The following is a 14480-nucleotide window of genomic DNA, read 5'->3' as shown; positions in this document are numbered from 1 at the left end:
AGAGAGAGAGAGAGAGAAAGAAAGAGAGAGAGAGAGGCAGAGAGAGAAAGAAAGAAAGAAAGAAAGAGAGAGAGAGAAAGAAAGAGAGAGAGAGAAAGAGGGATAGAAAGAAAGAGAGAGAGAAAGAAAGAAAGAAAGAGAGAAAGACAGAGAGAGAGAGAAAGAGGGATAGAAAGAGAAAAAGAGAGACAGGAAGAGAGAGAAAGACACAGAGAGAGAGAAAGAAACAAAGAGAAAGATTGAGAGAGAGAAACAGAGAGAGAATGAAAGGAAGGAAGGAAGAGAAATAAAGAGAGAAAGAATGAAAAAGTGAGAGAGAGAGAGAGAGAGAGAGAAAGAAAGAGAGAGTAAGAAAAAAATAGATGGAGAGATAGAGAAAGAAACAAAGAGAAAGGCTGAAAGAGAGAGAAACAGAGAGAGAGAGAATGAGAGAAAGAAAGAAAAGAGAGAGAGGAGAGAGAGACAAAGAAAGAAAGCAAGAGAGAAAGAAAGGGAGAAAGAGAGGGAAAGAAAGAAAGAGAGAAAGAAATAAAGAGAGATAAAGAAATAAAGAGAGAGAGAGAAAGAGAGAAAATGTATTGTGTACTTATTCTGGACCCACACTTGTCATTTCTCTGTGTGCAGAACAGTGAGGTACAGATCTACACGGGGAACATGGTGATTTTATTTTTTTCATATATCAGTAGTGACACAGAAAACAAATGCATGTTATGGAAAATGAGATCTATTTTAGTGTCAAACTGGGTTGTGGCTGAAGTATTTATTTAAAAAAAAACAGCACCATCATGTGGGAGCACTCTCAGCAATCTGAAGTTTGAGGACGCACTTAATCTCGTATTACATTCAAGACAGGCCGAACTGAAACTGTGGAAGACACGTTTTATGTGTTGTTTTTGAGATTTGTGATTAGAATGTTGAGACGTCCATAAAAAAGGCACTTCCAGACACTTTCACTAGAATCATTTGGATCATTCCAGCCCTGGAATTGCCCGTCTCTACTGAGGAAAACCTTTTCTTCTTTTACCTAAAAGGAGCTGTTAACATGAAAACTATTACTTCATGACATCACTGGGTGGAACAGAGGATTTTGAGCTTTGGGATGTAGACAGACTAATGCAGGATCAAACATGTGCGAATGAAACAAAACACAACTCCGGGTATGTTTTTGGTAACACATTTTAACACGGTTTAAATCTCACATAAGTCAATTTTGAGTAATATAGGACCTTTAACGTCACAATACATTTTTAAAAAGAAAATAAGATGCTGATTCTCCAGTGAGGTCGTCTGTCTATTACAAGGAACAGAAAAATGTGGCTTTCTAGTCTCAAAATTGTATTTGAGTTACACAAAAAGTATACTTTATAAGTATATAAGTGAGTATTTGTCCTCTGATCTGAAGGTTGCCTAATCCCACTTTCAACGTAAACATCATCAGTAGAGCAGTCACATTCACAGGTTGTCATTGTGTCCTTGGGCAAGACACTTTACCCACCTCACCCTCAGTGTCTGTGTGCACTGGTGTGTGAATGTGTGTAAATGTGTGAGTGGTTCCTTGATGTAAAGTGCTTTGAGTGATTTGAAGGTGGAAATCACTGTATAAAAACATGACCATTTACAAATACGAAGGGTCTGTTAGAAGACTGAGTATTATTTGCAGCAAAGACAACATTACAGGTAAAAGATGATTAAAAGTCTTCCAAAAATGAGTGTAAAGTGATAGAGTCGTACACTTTTGTGGCTAAAGTAACAGTCCAGTCACAGTTTGCTCATGTGGTATATGAGCAGTTTCTTAAAAATACAAAACACTGTTTCTTTGCATTTTGCTCCATGATACTGTGAAACAAGACGTATAAAACATACAACACAAACACAAAGACATGAGACTGAAGAAGCAGCATGTGACTCAAACTATAAGTGTGTGAAAGGCTCAGACACTAGAGGCATTCAGGAAAAACACACCATCCAGTGCGATTTGATAAGGATTTCAAGTTTGGATCTCGACAGCAGCGTGAAATAGAGTGTAGCAGCTTCTCACAAATGTTCACACACTTATCCAAAGGTTTGGTACCATTAGAGTTTGCTGTTGTATCCTTGAGCAAGACATTTCACTCAACTTTGTATGGAAAAATGGTTGGTGGCTCAAAGGCCAAAGACACAGAATTTGAGCCAGGCACATTGCTGCCAGTGCCACTGTCCAGGGCAGCTGTTGCTGTTTATTTATTCTTTATTTAACCAGGAAAGTCCCACTGAGATTTGGAATCTCTTTTTCAGGACAGTCCTGGCCCCAGACTGGAGCATCTTGTACATGTTTTAGGCACAGGAAGAACATGCAAACTCCACACAGGAAAGCATCACGCCTCCCGGGTAGTGATGTGACCTTTGTGAACGAGTCGACTCTTTTGAACGACTGGAGCCAGATCTCATTTTTTAAAAGAAACAAATCCTTTTCTTTCTAGCTTTTGTGCATTTTTATCCTGATTAACACTGAGTCAAGACAAGAATCAGCTCAGAAGCAGAGCAGGCCACACCAGTGAGAGTTCTGTGTGCAAAAAAACATATTAGGCATCATAATAACAGCTAGTTTTTTGGTTTTTTTTTTAAACTATTATTATTGTAGTGCAACATTTTATTTAGATAATGCATAATTCCAAAGGGTAAACTCACTCCCACTTTCAGTTTGAACCATTTTAAACACGTGAGCCTTGGTCGATTCTCTCTGTGATTAGTTTGTAGATACTTCTCATATTCTTCTGTCATATAAATAAAATGAATGGCTCTTTTAATGGATCCAAAAGACTCAGGTCCCATCACAGGAGTCAAACCAAACAACTTTAGGAGTGTATCAGTTTTGAAATTATAAATCTATTTCTTTAGTAAATCCAGTTTAAGATGCGGGAAACGCTCAAAAACTACACTATTTGTTTGATTCGGATTATTTAGGATGTTGTGATATGGCCTTTTTGTGAAAATAAAAATATAAAATAGAAATGATAAAATAAAACACACTTTGAAGCACAATATATCACTACAGAGAACTATCGCGACAATAATATTAAAACTATTTCATGCCCCTAATTACGATTTAATTAATGCAAGAAAATCCCAGTGAACCATTTGTAAATAGACTGTTTCATTAAAAGACATGAGCTGCAACAAATTACTACATAATTATGCATAAAAGGCAAGGCAAGTTTATTTGTATTGCAGAATTTGTACACAGTAATTCATTAAGTGCTTTACAGAATAAGAAAGACATTAAAATCATGATACAACAAATCAAAACATAAATAATCATCATAAAATTTGCATTAAAAGAGAAGAGCGCAGAAAAAAAGTGACTTATTCATCTCTCTACAGCGCAAATCTTAACATATTACAACAAAAATCCCCAAATCTACCCACATTTGCGAAGAAAAAGCCCTCACGATAAATACTGAGGCCAAAATATACAGTTCCAGGTTTCATATACTGACCAAAAAGTCAATATAGTAAATACGATGATGCACATGCTCTGCAGCTCTACCTGATGAGCCACACATCAGAGGCATTGGGTTTGGCGTCTGCTGCTCATGTTGTTGCCAAATTATTCAAAATGATTGACTTTAATATCATAGTGTAGCCATGGGTTTCAGGAGGGGGGGAATTTTGCACCGTTGCCATAGCAATTCAGCATTTAAAATAAAATAGTCTGTTGTTTGAATGTGAAAGGTCTTTAAAATATAATACTGCTATAATAATAATAATAATAATAATAATAATAATAATAATAATAATAATAATAATAATAATAATAATAATAATAATAATAATAATAATAATAATAATAATAATAATAATAACAGGTTTTGAAGGTGTTATTTATACTTTATTTAGGTGAAGATGAGGTTGGAGAATTATGAGTTTGGGAAAAACTTTGGGCATCGTTTGTGCATTGGCTCCGACATTAGTTACAGGACTAAACCAGGACTAAACCAGGACTAAACCAGGACTAAACCAGGACTAAATTAGGACTAAACTAGGACTAAACCAGGACTAAATTAGGACTAAACTAGGGCTAAACTAGGACTAAACTAAGACTAAACCAGGACTAAACTAGGACTAAACCAGGACTAAACCAGGACTAAACTAGGGCTAAACTAGGACTAAACTAGGACTAAACCAGGACTAAATTAGGACTAAACTAGGACTAAACCAGGACTAAACCAGGACTAAACTAGGACTAAACCAGGACTAAACCAGGACTAAATTAGGACTAAACTAGGACTAAACTAGGACTAAACCAGGACTAAATTAGGACTAAACTAGGACTAAACCAGGACTAAACCAGGACTAAATTAGGACTAAACTAGGACTAAACCAGGACTAAATTAGGACTAAACTAGGGCTAAACTAGGACTAAACTAAGACTAAACCAGGACTAAACTAGGACTAAACCAGGACTAAACCAGGACTAAACTAGGGCTAAACTAGGACTAAACTAGGACTAAACCAGGACTAAATTAGGACTAAACTAGGACTAAACCAGGACTAAACCAGGACTAAACTAGGACTAAACTAGGACTAAACTAGGACTAAACCAGGACTAAATTAGGACTAAACCAGGACTAAACCAAGACTAAACCAGGACTAAACCAGGACTAAACCAGCACTAAACCAGGACTAAACCAGGACTAAACCAGGACTAAACCAGGACTAAACCAGGACAAAACCAGGACTAGACCAGAACTAAACCAGGACTAAACCAGGACTAAACCAGGACTAAACCAGGACTAAACCAGGACTAAACCAGGACTAAACCAAGACTAAACCAAGACTAAACAGAATCAGTGTTTCATTTTTCTGCAGCTAAAACCTGAAACATTCTTCCTGAAGATGTGACTCAGACCTCGACTTTGACAGTATTTTTTCCAGGCTCAGTCGGTTCTGTTTATCTGTGCATGTGACTGAAAGGTTTTTATTCTGTAAAACACTTTGAATTACCTTGTGTACGAATTGTGCTGTACAAACAAACGTGCCTTCTCGAGTGAATTCCTATAGATGTACAAACTCGTCTCCTCCTCCCCTCGCTCTTTTCATTTGTCCCACACATTTAACGAGACTTGAACGTCGCACCAAACTTAACCACCTTTATTTCTGTGTCTCTCCCTCTCCTGATGAACCCGGAGAAGCCTCACAGACGTCTCTCTTCCTCCGCTGTTGCTTCTGTGCACTTTTGCGTGTTTTTTTCAAAGTTCCCCCGGAGCCGCAGGTCCCGCCCCGCCGCGCGCGAGCTCGATGCGCATTGGGCCGCGCGCGCTCATTTGCATTAACGTCAGTAAAGGCTGTAGGTCAGTTCTTACGGGTGCTTTTATTGGATGTGCCGCTGTCAAGCAGTCCTGAGAAGGCAGGGAAAGACAAACCTCAAATCAGCATTATGTAGCTACAATCTGCCTCGTCTTCGCTCGCTCAAAGGCTTCATCCATTTCACCGGTTTCACACGCGAAACTTGTGGATAGCGCGTGCCTGTTGTGCTTTTTTTTTTTGTTTTTTTTAATTTTTTTTTTTTGGGGGGGGGAGCATTTTCCTCTGAGCCGTTGCATTCTCCAGAGGTGGTACCTTCACATATCCCTGCCTGACAGCCTCTCCGTTTGATTTTTCGCTACAGAATGAACCTGGTAACGCAGTAGCCAATTGCGCTCGGGGTTTGTGCTGTTTTATATGTGGCGGATCATCCACGATCAGCTCCGGGCAGCGAAGGAAGGAAAGCGTGAATGGAGACAGCGCGCCATACACCGGGACCTCCCCGAGTGCTCCTCCGCTGATTGTGGCCCGATTCATGGAGAGTTTGGCCGGCTTTGTGTCGCGCTGGGGCCGCTGCTGTGTGACAGTACGCCGAGGATCTTTCAGCCTGTTGATGATGGACCGCAAAGTGTCGTGAGAGCCGCTTTATGCTCCGTGTTCTGCGCGTAAGTGGCTAACCAGAGAGACGAGACGCTGAGAGAAGACATGTTTTTTGATGGCTCCGGGGTGGCGAAGGACAAATGAACCAGTGGACAGTAAAAATGGATGAAACTATTGCCTGAGAGCTGGCGCAGGCTGGAGGGAGGGGGGCCCATGGTGCGCCCAGGCCTACGACTTGATAACACTGAAGTTGAGTGAAAAAACGGTCATGTGGTACGCGCAGATAGGAATACCCGGTCCCAACTGAAGGACCCGAGTTTGTGAAGGATAACTGCTTTGATTAAACATCCCCAAAGGGAGGAAACCGGCTTCCTGGTTCAAGGGGGTGGGGGCAATATATATATTATTCATGCATTCTGTTGGAGCAATTCAACAACTGGCTTTGGTGTGGCCTAGATGATACCCACCTTATCTGTGTTGTGTATTTATAACTGATCAAAATGAAGGCTTAGGAACTAACGTGGACCTTAACAGACTTAAGAGGACACAGAGGAGCCTCAAAAGAAATAAACTTGGAAAAAAAAAAAAAGAAGGAAAAACAAAATCTTCTGAAGTGGGTTGAAGCATGGGCTGTGCTTCAAGTATTCATATCTCTGATAGGGTGGTCTACCACAGTGGAAAAGAGTCCGAGGATTCCCACTCGCCCCAGCAGACTAACACCACTCAGCATCAAGGAAATCCTGCCTCTGGACTCCTGCCCCTCAAACCCCCCAGCGGCAAGGTGAGGTCCACACGCACACGCACAACAAGTGGAACAGTTACGCAGGCCGTGCATTTGTACACTGGGCCTATTTAAAGCCTGTAAATGTGTTAGTTCACTCATGATTAGCTTCTCCAACTTTGAACCAACGAAATTAAACTTAATATAGTGAGGTTCCTATTGGTTATGCAGTCACTGTCCTAACTCTGGTCCATGCATTTGTACAGTGGTCCCATTTAAAGGCCTGTAAATGTGCAAGTTCACTCATAATTAGCTTCTCGAACTTATAACCAACGAAATTAAACTTACTAAGGTTCCTATTGAGTAAGGAGTCTCTATCCAAACTGTAGTCCATGCATTTGTACAGTGGTCCTATTTAAAGGCCTGTAAATGTGCAAGTTCACTCATAATTAGCTTCTCTAACTTGGAACCAACCAAATTAAACTTTTAAAGGTAAGGTTCCTATTAGTTATGCAGTCTCTGTCCTAACTCTAGTCCATGCATTTGTCCAGTGGTCCTATTTAAACCCTGTAAATATGTTAGTTCACTCATAATTAGCGTTTCCAGCTTCAAAACAACAAAATTAAACTTACTATGGTTCCTATTGACTAAGTACTCTCTATCCAAACTGTAGTCCATGCATGTATACTGTAGTCCTATTATAAAGCCCTGTAAAGGTTCACTGCGTAACTTTTCTGGTGAGGATCTTGTCTCTATGGAGATGGTTTACTGGCATGTTCCGCAATATGCCATTAGGCTATCTTTCTATCTTGCACCGGGCTACAGATCTGACCTGTAACTCGGCCCAATGGCGTCGTCTGCACGTTTTAGGTAAAACAAAACAAGCGGGTTTGAAAAGTTACACAGTGCAACTTTTTAAATAGGGATATTAGTTCAGTCATAATAAGCTGCGGTTGTTTTATTTCAAAGCAACAAAACTGAGTCTCTATAGGCTTTAGGTTATGTGTTCTTTTATAAATGAGATGAGACTAGTAAAAAAGTGGTGGAAAAGTCATCTCCTGGAAGTGAGTGAAGGAGGAGACACTTGTTTAAGTTACATATCGCTGGTTTCAGAGCATCTAAAATCTGCGTAATCCCTCAGTCGTCCAGGTCTGCTCCATAGTAAAAGAAACTCAAATCAACTGGACAAAACGTTGTAGGAGTGAAGGAGTTGGGCCGCTCGTCCATTCTTCACTTCTCTCAGTTTTAGTCGGCGCAAAATCCACTTGTTTATGTCGCTGTAGCGTAGCCTAAATACAAAAACTTCAGATAGCATACTTTGTAACGCGTTCCAGTACACGGACAAACCACACACACAACCAGAGCGTTCATCCCTCTCTCATTTTGTGCACATGTTCTGCAGCTCTACCTTATGAGCCACACAGCAGAGGCTTCAGGTTTAAATTCAAATGACCTTTTTATTTTTTTACACTGACTCGTCCCGGGTGTCTGCTGCTCATATTGTCGCCAAAATTAGTAAAAACGATTGACTTTAATATCATAGTTTAGCCATGGATTTCAGGAGGGGGGAAATTTCGCATCACCGCCGTAGCAATTCAGCATTTAAAATAAAATTATCCCGTCTTTTGAATGGTAAAAGGTCTTGAAAATGTCATTATTTGTCCTCTATTTTAGATCAGGCGATGGAGAAGTACAGTAAAAACCTTGGCCACTTTGTCCCATTGGCTCTAACGTAACGTCTCCTCAAGTGAATTCATACAGATGGATATAAATATAGATATTATGTATAAATAGGCGTACTGTTTTCTGAATACTTTGAATACTTTCACATTGAGCTGCACTTATTATAACGGGGGAAAAAACATGACGCCTGATTTTTGTTGCTGTGTTTGTTATGCGTTCATTTGTGTCTAAATAGAGATGGGAAAAAAAAAAACGCAGTGCTGTGTTTTCACTTTTTCTCACTAATACCGTGCAGGGCAAAGCCAAAATTGTACCTCACAAATACTCCTTTTGATTTTAAAAAAGTAACCGTACACTGAATTCCACCAAATGATAGAGTAACTGTACCAGAATCCTCAGAATTACTACGCAGAACATGTATTTAGTTACTTCCCAACGCTGGATAGCATTCAAAATCAAAGATGAAGACGGAAAGGATATTCACGTAAAGTATTATTTTTAACCCGCAAAAAACAAATACAAGATTAAAGTAAATGTATAAATTACTCCGTAGCGTTCTTCAAGTTACATAAATGTTATTATATAGGCTGTGTGTGTTTTCAATGACAATAGAATGAATATTAACAGCCAACACACACTCCTTTTGTACAGGCTGAAGAAAGTTTTAAAAAGTTGTGCCATTTATTTATTTATTTATTTAATTTTTACGAACAGTTAAGATCAGATTAACGAGGAGCATCATACATACATAGTAGTTCTAATTTGCAGTCTTTTTAGTTGGTGTCAATACCGATTCTGATACTATGGGTTTGCTGATACCCGATATCAACAGATACCGAGTCTGAAAACGGCATTTATTTCCTCAAAACGCAAATAATGAAGATAAAATCGACCTGAATGTGTTACGTTGCTGTTACTTATCTCTCAAGTAACGACAGAACGACTTTGTGTAAATAAAAGTTCAAACATTCTGAGACTTTCTGGACCGACAGTGCATAGAAAATAGTCTTATTCCATCAGTTTGTATGTCCAACCAGGATATCGACGGAACCGATATCTGGAAGCCGATATCTGATCTAGCGAATGTTCCAGTATTGGTGCCGATATCTGGTGCCAGTATCGGATCGAAGACGAAACGTTATTACATTTTCATGGCAAAAATGTGCATCACTTTGCTAAAATTTCGATATCAAAGAATAGACTCGATATTTGATACAGATTTCGATACCAAATTCATTCATTTAAAAGCTATTTTTTAAGACAGTATTGTCATTTTCAACACAAAATAAAAGTAATTGTTGTGAAACTGTTCAGGAAAGGTCTAATTCTGTCCAGTTAGGTGATTTTTTTATTTTTTTTAATTTTTTTTTTATTGATACTTGCTTAAATGAGCATCTAGGTTGAATACTAGTTTTAATATCGATTAGTATCTGATTTCCGATACTTCTGACAACCCTACTTAGGCCTGTCACGATAACACATTTTGAAGTTCAATATATCGCTGAAGTAAATATAGACGATAAACGATAATATTGAAACTCACGCCACTGAAACAAAAACCTTTATCTCCCCAAAAAAATCTACTCTAAATAAAAAAAAACAAACAAAAAAACATGACCTGCAATAACTTAGTAGTTTGGATCGACATAGTGAGTGATAGAAATAATTAATTCAACCTACTTTCTATCATTTTGGTCACAGTTGAGTTTCATAAGACTCACTTTTCCCTGTAAACTCTTTATTCTTCACGTTTAGTAAAACAAAACAGCAACGTACCGGTTCAAAGTTTCACATAGGAAAAACAACACACACACTTTTTGCACTATGCCTAGTTTCGATACAAGTTTTTGTATTATTATTATTATTGGTATCAGATTTTTGATACTTTTGACAACCCCACTTCCTGTTATTTTTTACACACTTCACTGACTTTACACTTTCCCCTATAAACTCATTGAGCGTCTCTGCAAGTTTAATAAAACAGAACAACAACGCAACGGTCCCAACTTTCACACAACAGCACACACAACCCATCGTAACAGAGGTCGAAAGGTCGATACCAAAACGACCATTTTAAAAGACAATATTGTAATTTTCAACACAAAATAAAAGTGTTTGTTTGTTATAAGGGCTGTCATCTTTCAATATGTGAGATACAACAGTCATTTTTATCAGTACTTTTATTAGTACTTTTGTTATTTTTCTGTTCTACGAAAAAGATTTCAGTGGTTGATGGTCGAATACATAAAATATAAAGTCTTTGTCTTATTATAGATGCTACAATATTATACATTTAGAGTAGTTTTTTGGGGGATATGCTTCCGGGCTTTTGTGTCAGTTCAATATTATCGTTTATCGTCTATATTTACTTTAACCTCCTGAGACCTGGTGTCCTCATCCGTGGACAACACCTTTTGGGTTGTTTAGGCCACAGTGCAAATTTTTAGAAGAACATGTTCAATTTTGAATATTTCTAAGAGTTTAGAATATTTATTTTTATTTTTTTTATTTTTTTATTTTATTTGATTTTGTATGTATTTTTATTATTTTTATTTGATTTTTTTGTTTATTTATTTATTTATTTATTTTTTATTTGAGTAAATTTTTTTGTATTTTAATTTATTTTTATTTGGGGTTTTTTAAATTGTATTTTAAAGTATTTTTTTATTTAATGTATTTATTTATTATTATTTATTAGTATTTTATTTTTATTTAAAGGCATATATCTTCCTGCACCTGTCAGCAGCACAAATGAGACACATTGTTCCTAGAGGCACAATTGTTTCTCATTTTGTTTTTTACACAAAATATATGTGTTCAAGCTCTTAATAGTTTTTACAAATAAAGTCCTGCAAGAGCTCGGGTCTCAGGCGATATATATCAAACTTCAAAATATGTTATTGTGACAGTCCTATTTATTATAACATGTAGGATTAAAACTCAAGATGAAACTGTTCAGGAAAGGCCCATTTTTATCTTTTTTTTCCAGTATAGATACTTGCTTAAATGAGTATATAGTTTCGATTAGGGACGGGCCCATAAATAGCAATAATCAGTTATGGAACATTTTATTCTAACCGTGATAATTGCCAGCGAAAATAATTGTTATGTCACGAGAATATGTAGAACAAAACTACTTCTCTGTGATGGTCTTTTCTAGATCACTTTTTCATTCAATTCAATCTTTATTAAGAACACAGAATATCAATTTCATAATGAATAGTGAAAAAAAACATAAAAAAAAACATAACTGAGGCAATGTTTTTTTGTTAACAGACACAAACGCCAATGTCTTGTTGTTTTCGCTTATAAAAAAGTACAACACTATAACAGCTGTTTAAAAATGGAACCTGTTCGTAAGATTAAAAGTATAATTACTCATATCCAAAACATTTTAAAGCATCAGCATCTTTAATAATTATCGTGATTATTTTGGCACCGTAAACACCAAATTTCAGTATCGTCCTATGCCTCGTTTCGATACTAGTTTTAGTATAGATTAGTATCAGTTTTTTATACTTTTGACAACCCTACTTCCTGTTATTTTTTTCCACATTTAGTGACATACCATTTTACACTTTCCCCTGTAAACTCACTGAGCGTCTCTGCAAGTTCTGCAAGTTTAACAAAACAGAACAACAACGCAACGGTCCCAACTTTCACACAGGAAAAACCGCGCACACACTTAGCATTTTTTGCACTATAAACAGCTAATGTGACGTTGCTAACATCCTTTTCGAAAACCCATCTTAAGAGAGAGGTCAAAAGGTCACGGCTGTTTCCAGAAACTGTTTGAAAATAACTACAGTGAAGTTTGTTTGTTTTTTTCCAAATCTCTGTGTTGTTCAAGTATAGGCGTATCTTGTGGATCTGAACAGTAATTTCTAGCCGCACATCACAGAGGAAGTGGTTTTGAACGGGAACGTGGCTGCGGACGGAGCTGTTTAGGGAGGAGGCGCGGTAATATAAATTAGGATTGATATTTTGAGACATGTGAAAAACACTGCGTAACATTTAAAGGAGTATAAGTATAACATAGACTAGTATACGCCCACGGACAACTATGAACCTACCTGGACCACTGAGGGAGTACACAGATATAACACCACGAGGTAATATAAAAGAAAGTTCTCCACGTTAATGTTGAAAACTACATTCTGTCGTCTAAAGAAAATGATTTTTAGTATCAGAATTGTGTTCGTATCGAGTATATTCCTCGAAATTGAGTTTAAAATACTTGTACTCACTCCAGCAATCACGTTTAGCCTAAATCGTGTCGAGTGAAATAAGCGTTTTCGGCGTTTTTTATGTATTTAAGTCGTCCAGGTTTGATCCAAAGTGATGTAAGGCAGTGTGCACCAGCAATCTGACCAGAACTGAAGAAAGAAACGGCGTGGACTTCAACGTTTTTTATTGTTTATTGTTTTTTATTATTATTATTATTATTATTATTATTATTATTATTATTATTATTATTATTATTATTAACACTGATAGACTGATTATGTTTTTAAGACAATCAATTTAAAACTAAACTGTTGTAATCTATAATGTTTTTGCATAAATGGACATAGCTAAAGTGCATCGACTCTGGCTCCAGTTCACTTTCTATTGTAAAACTGTTGGTCCTCTCTCTGTACCTGCTGCTGTCAGGCTCACCATTTTGTCCTTTAAATGTTCATATTAGCCCGCTCTACATGATTATAGTGTTTTTATTTTGCTATTATGCCTGTAAATCAAGATACAAACATTAATAACGGACAAATCAGGCACCTTCTCTATAACTGCTAGCCTCGATGAGCTTAACTTCAGCCGAACTTAGTCAACTTCTTTATCCAGTCTTATGTGTGCGTGTCAATATAGCCTTAATATATATATATAGTCTTAATCCAAACCAAATTATTTATATATATATATGGATTCATGTTTTTGGGAACACACTTTTCTCTGTACAATCCCTTCATAAAGTTTTATTGACCCCTGATTTGGAAACCGCTTCCTGAGACGTAACGACGGCTTCTTTTACAGTGAGCGACAAATGCAAAGACACACGTGGCCATTGATGACTGTTTTGGCTCCTTCCAGCTGCCGTAGAGAGCAAGGTGGCTTTAAAATGCAATACTCAAAACACGAGTTCATATTATAATTAGACATGGGAAGTTTATAAAATGATAAAAAGTAAAATGAACAGCGGTGAACCCGTCTTAATCTTACTAACCAGAGTCTAGTGATATTATAGAAGTGATATTTTGACTTGTTTTTATTATTATTATTATTTTATTTTATTTTATTTTTTCCGCTCCATTCTTGTTTTGTCTGATACATGACCCTAAACGTTTTAACAGCAAAAAAGCCCAATACAGTTGACCCATTTCAACCCAATTGAAAGTCACAGAGAGTCAGAAAGAGCCATTTGTTTAAGTAACGAGACAAAGTGATTAATAAATGAATTTAAAAGAAGTAAGTCGCCTGTTTGTAGCTATTAATATAGTATAAAGAATATGTTGCATTGTTTATTTATAGAATTTCTGGACTGATTTGAAGTGTTTTTAAGGAAATTATATGTCATTTTCAGCATTCTGGTGCATTTATGTGTAATATTTACTCTACAAAATGATCATTATTCTTTCTGATTTTATGCATGAGATTTACTCAGATGAACAGTAAAAAAAATATAAGTAATTACAAATAATTTCAGTAAAATGAACACTCTTTGGTGTGCTCTAAACACTGACAAACACAAACTTAATAAAATAAAACCCAAGCTTTTTTTTTTCCGTCAAAATGCAAAGAGTCGCGTGGCTCTTTAGAGAGTGGCTGCAGACCCCTGTGCTAAACCAAGATATTTAGAAGCGCATTTTTGCATTTTGTGTTAAAATATCATTGGGATTTTGTTATCAAGAAATTCTTTTTTTGTCAATATTGCCCACTCCTGAACAAATGAACATATTAACACATACTGCTATTATTATTAGGCCTGCCTTTCTGTTCATAGGCATAACATATACCGGTATATTTAAATGTTTTGTCAAGCTCCCAATTTGTCTTTTGTAAGTACTTTCTTCATATTTAAAAACTGATAAAACGTTTAAATACATACAGAAATAAACAACTATATTTCATTTTAAATACTAACAATAAAACTCTCGAAAATACAACACTATCATTGGTCAACGTTGTAATTTTTATTTTG

At 36.7% G+C, this 14480-nt stretch overlaps 1 protein-coding gene across 1 annotated transcript in view; it reads left to right on the top strand.

Moving 5' to 3' along the window:
- Positions 1 to 5316: 5316 nt before the first annotated feature.
- The window catches only part of pde8a (phosphodiesterase 8A), a 100804-nt gene continuing 91640 nt past the window's right edge, over positions 5317 to 14480 (top strand). Inside the window, exon 1 of the mRNA XM_033990614.2 lies at positions 5317 to 6664. Within this exon, the coding sequence (XP_033846505.1) occupies positions 6509 to 6664 (156 nt within the window). The 5' untranslated portion in view covers positions 5317 to 6508. The remainder of the gene's footprint in view (positions 6665 to 14480) is intronic.

The sequence above is a fragment of the Periophthalmus magnuspinnatus genome, chromosome 3, assembly GCF_009829125.3.
Source record: "Periophthalmus magnuspinnatus isolate fPerMag1 chromosome 3, fPerMag1.2.pri, whole genome shotgun sequence".
Taxonomy (NCBI): Eukaryota; Metazoa; Chordata; class Actinopteri; order Gobiiformes; family Gobiidae; genus Periophthalmus; species Periophthalmus magnuspinnatus.
This window is presented reverse-complemented; position numbering and strand designations above follow the sequence as displayed.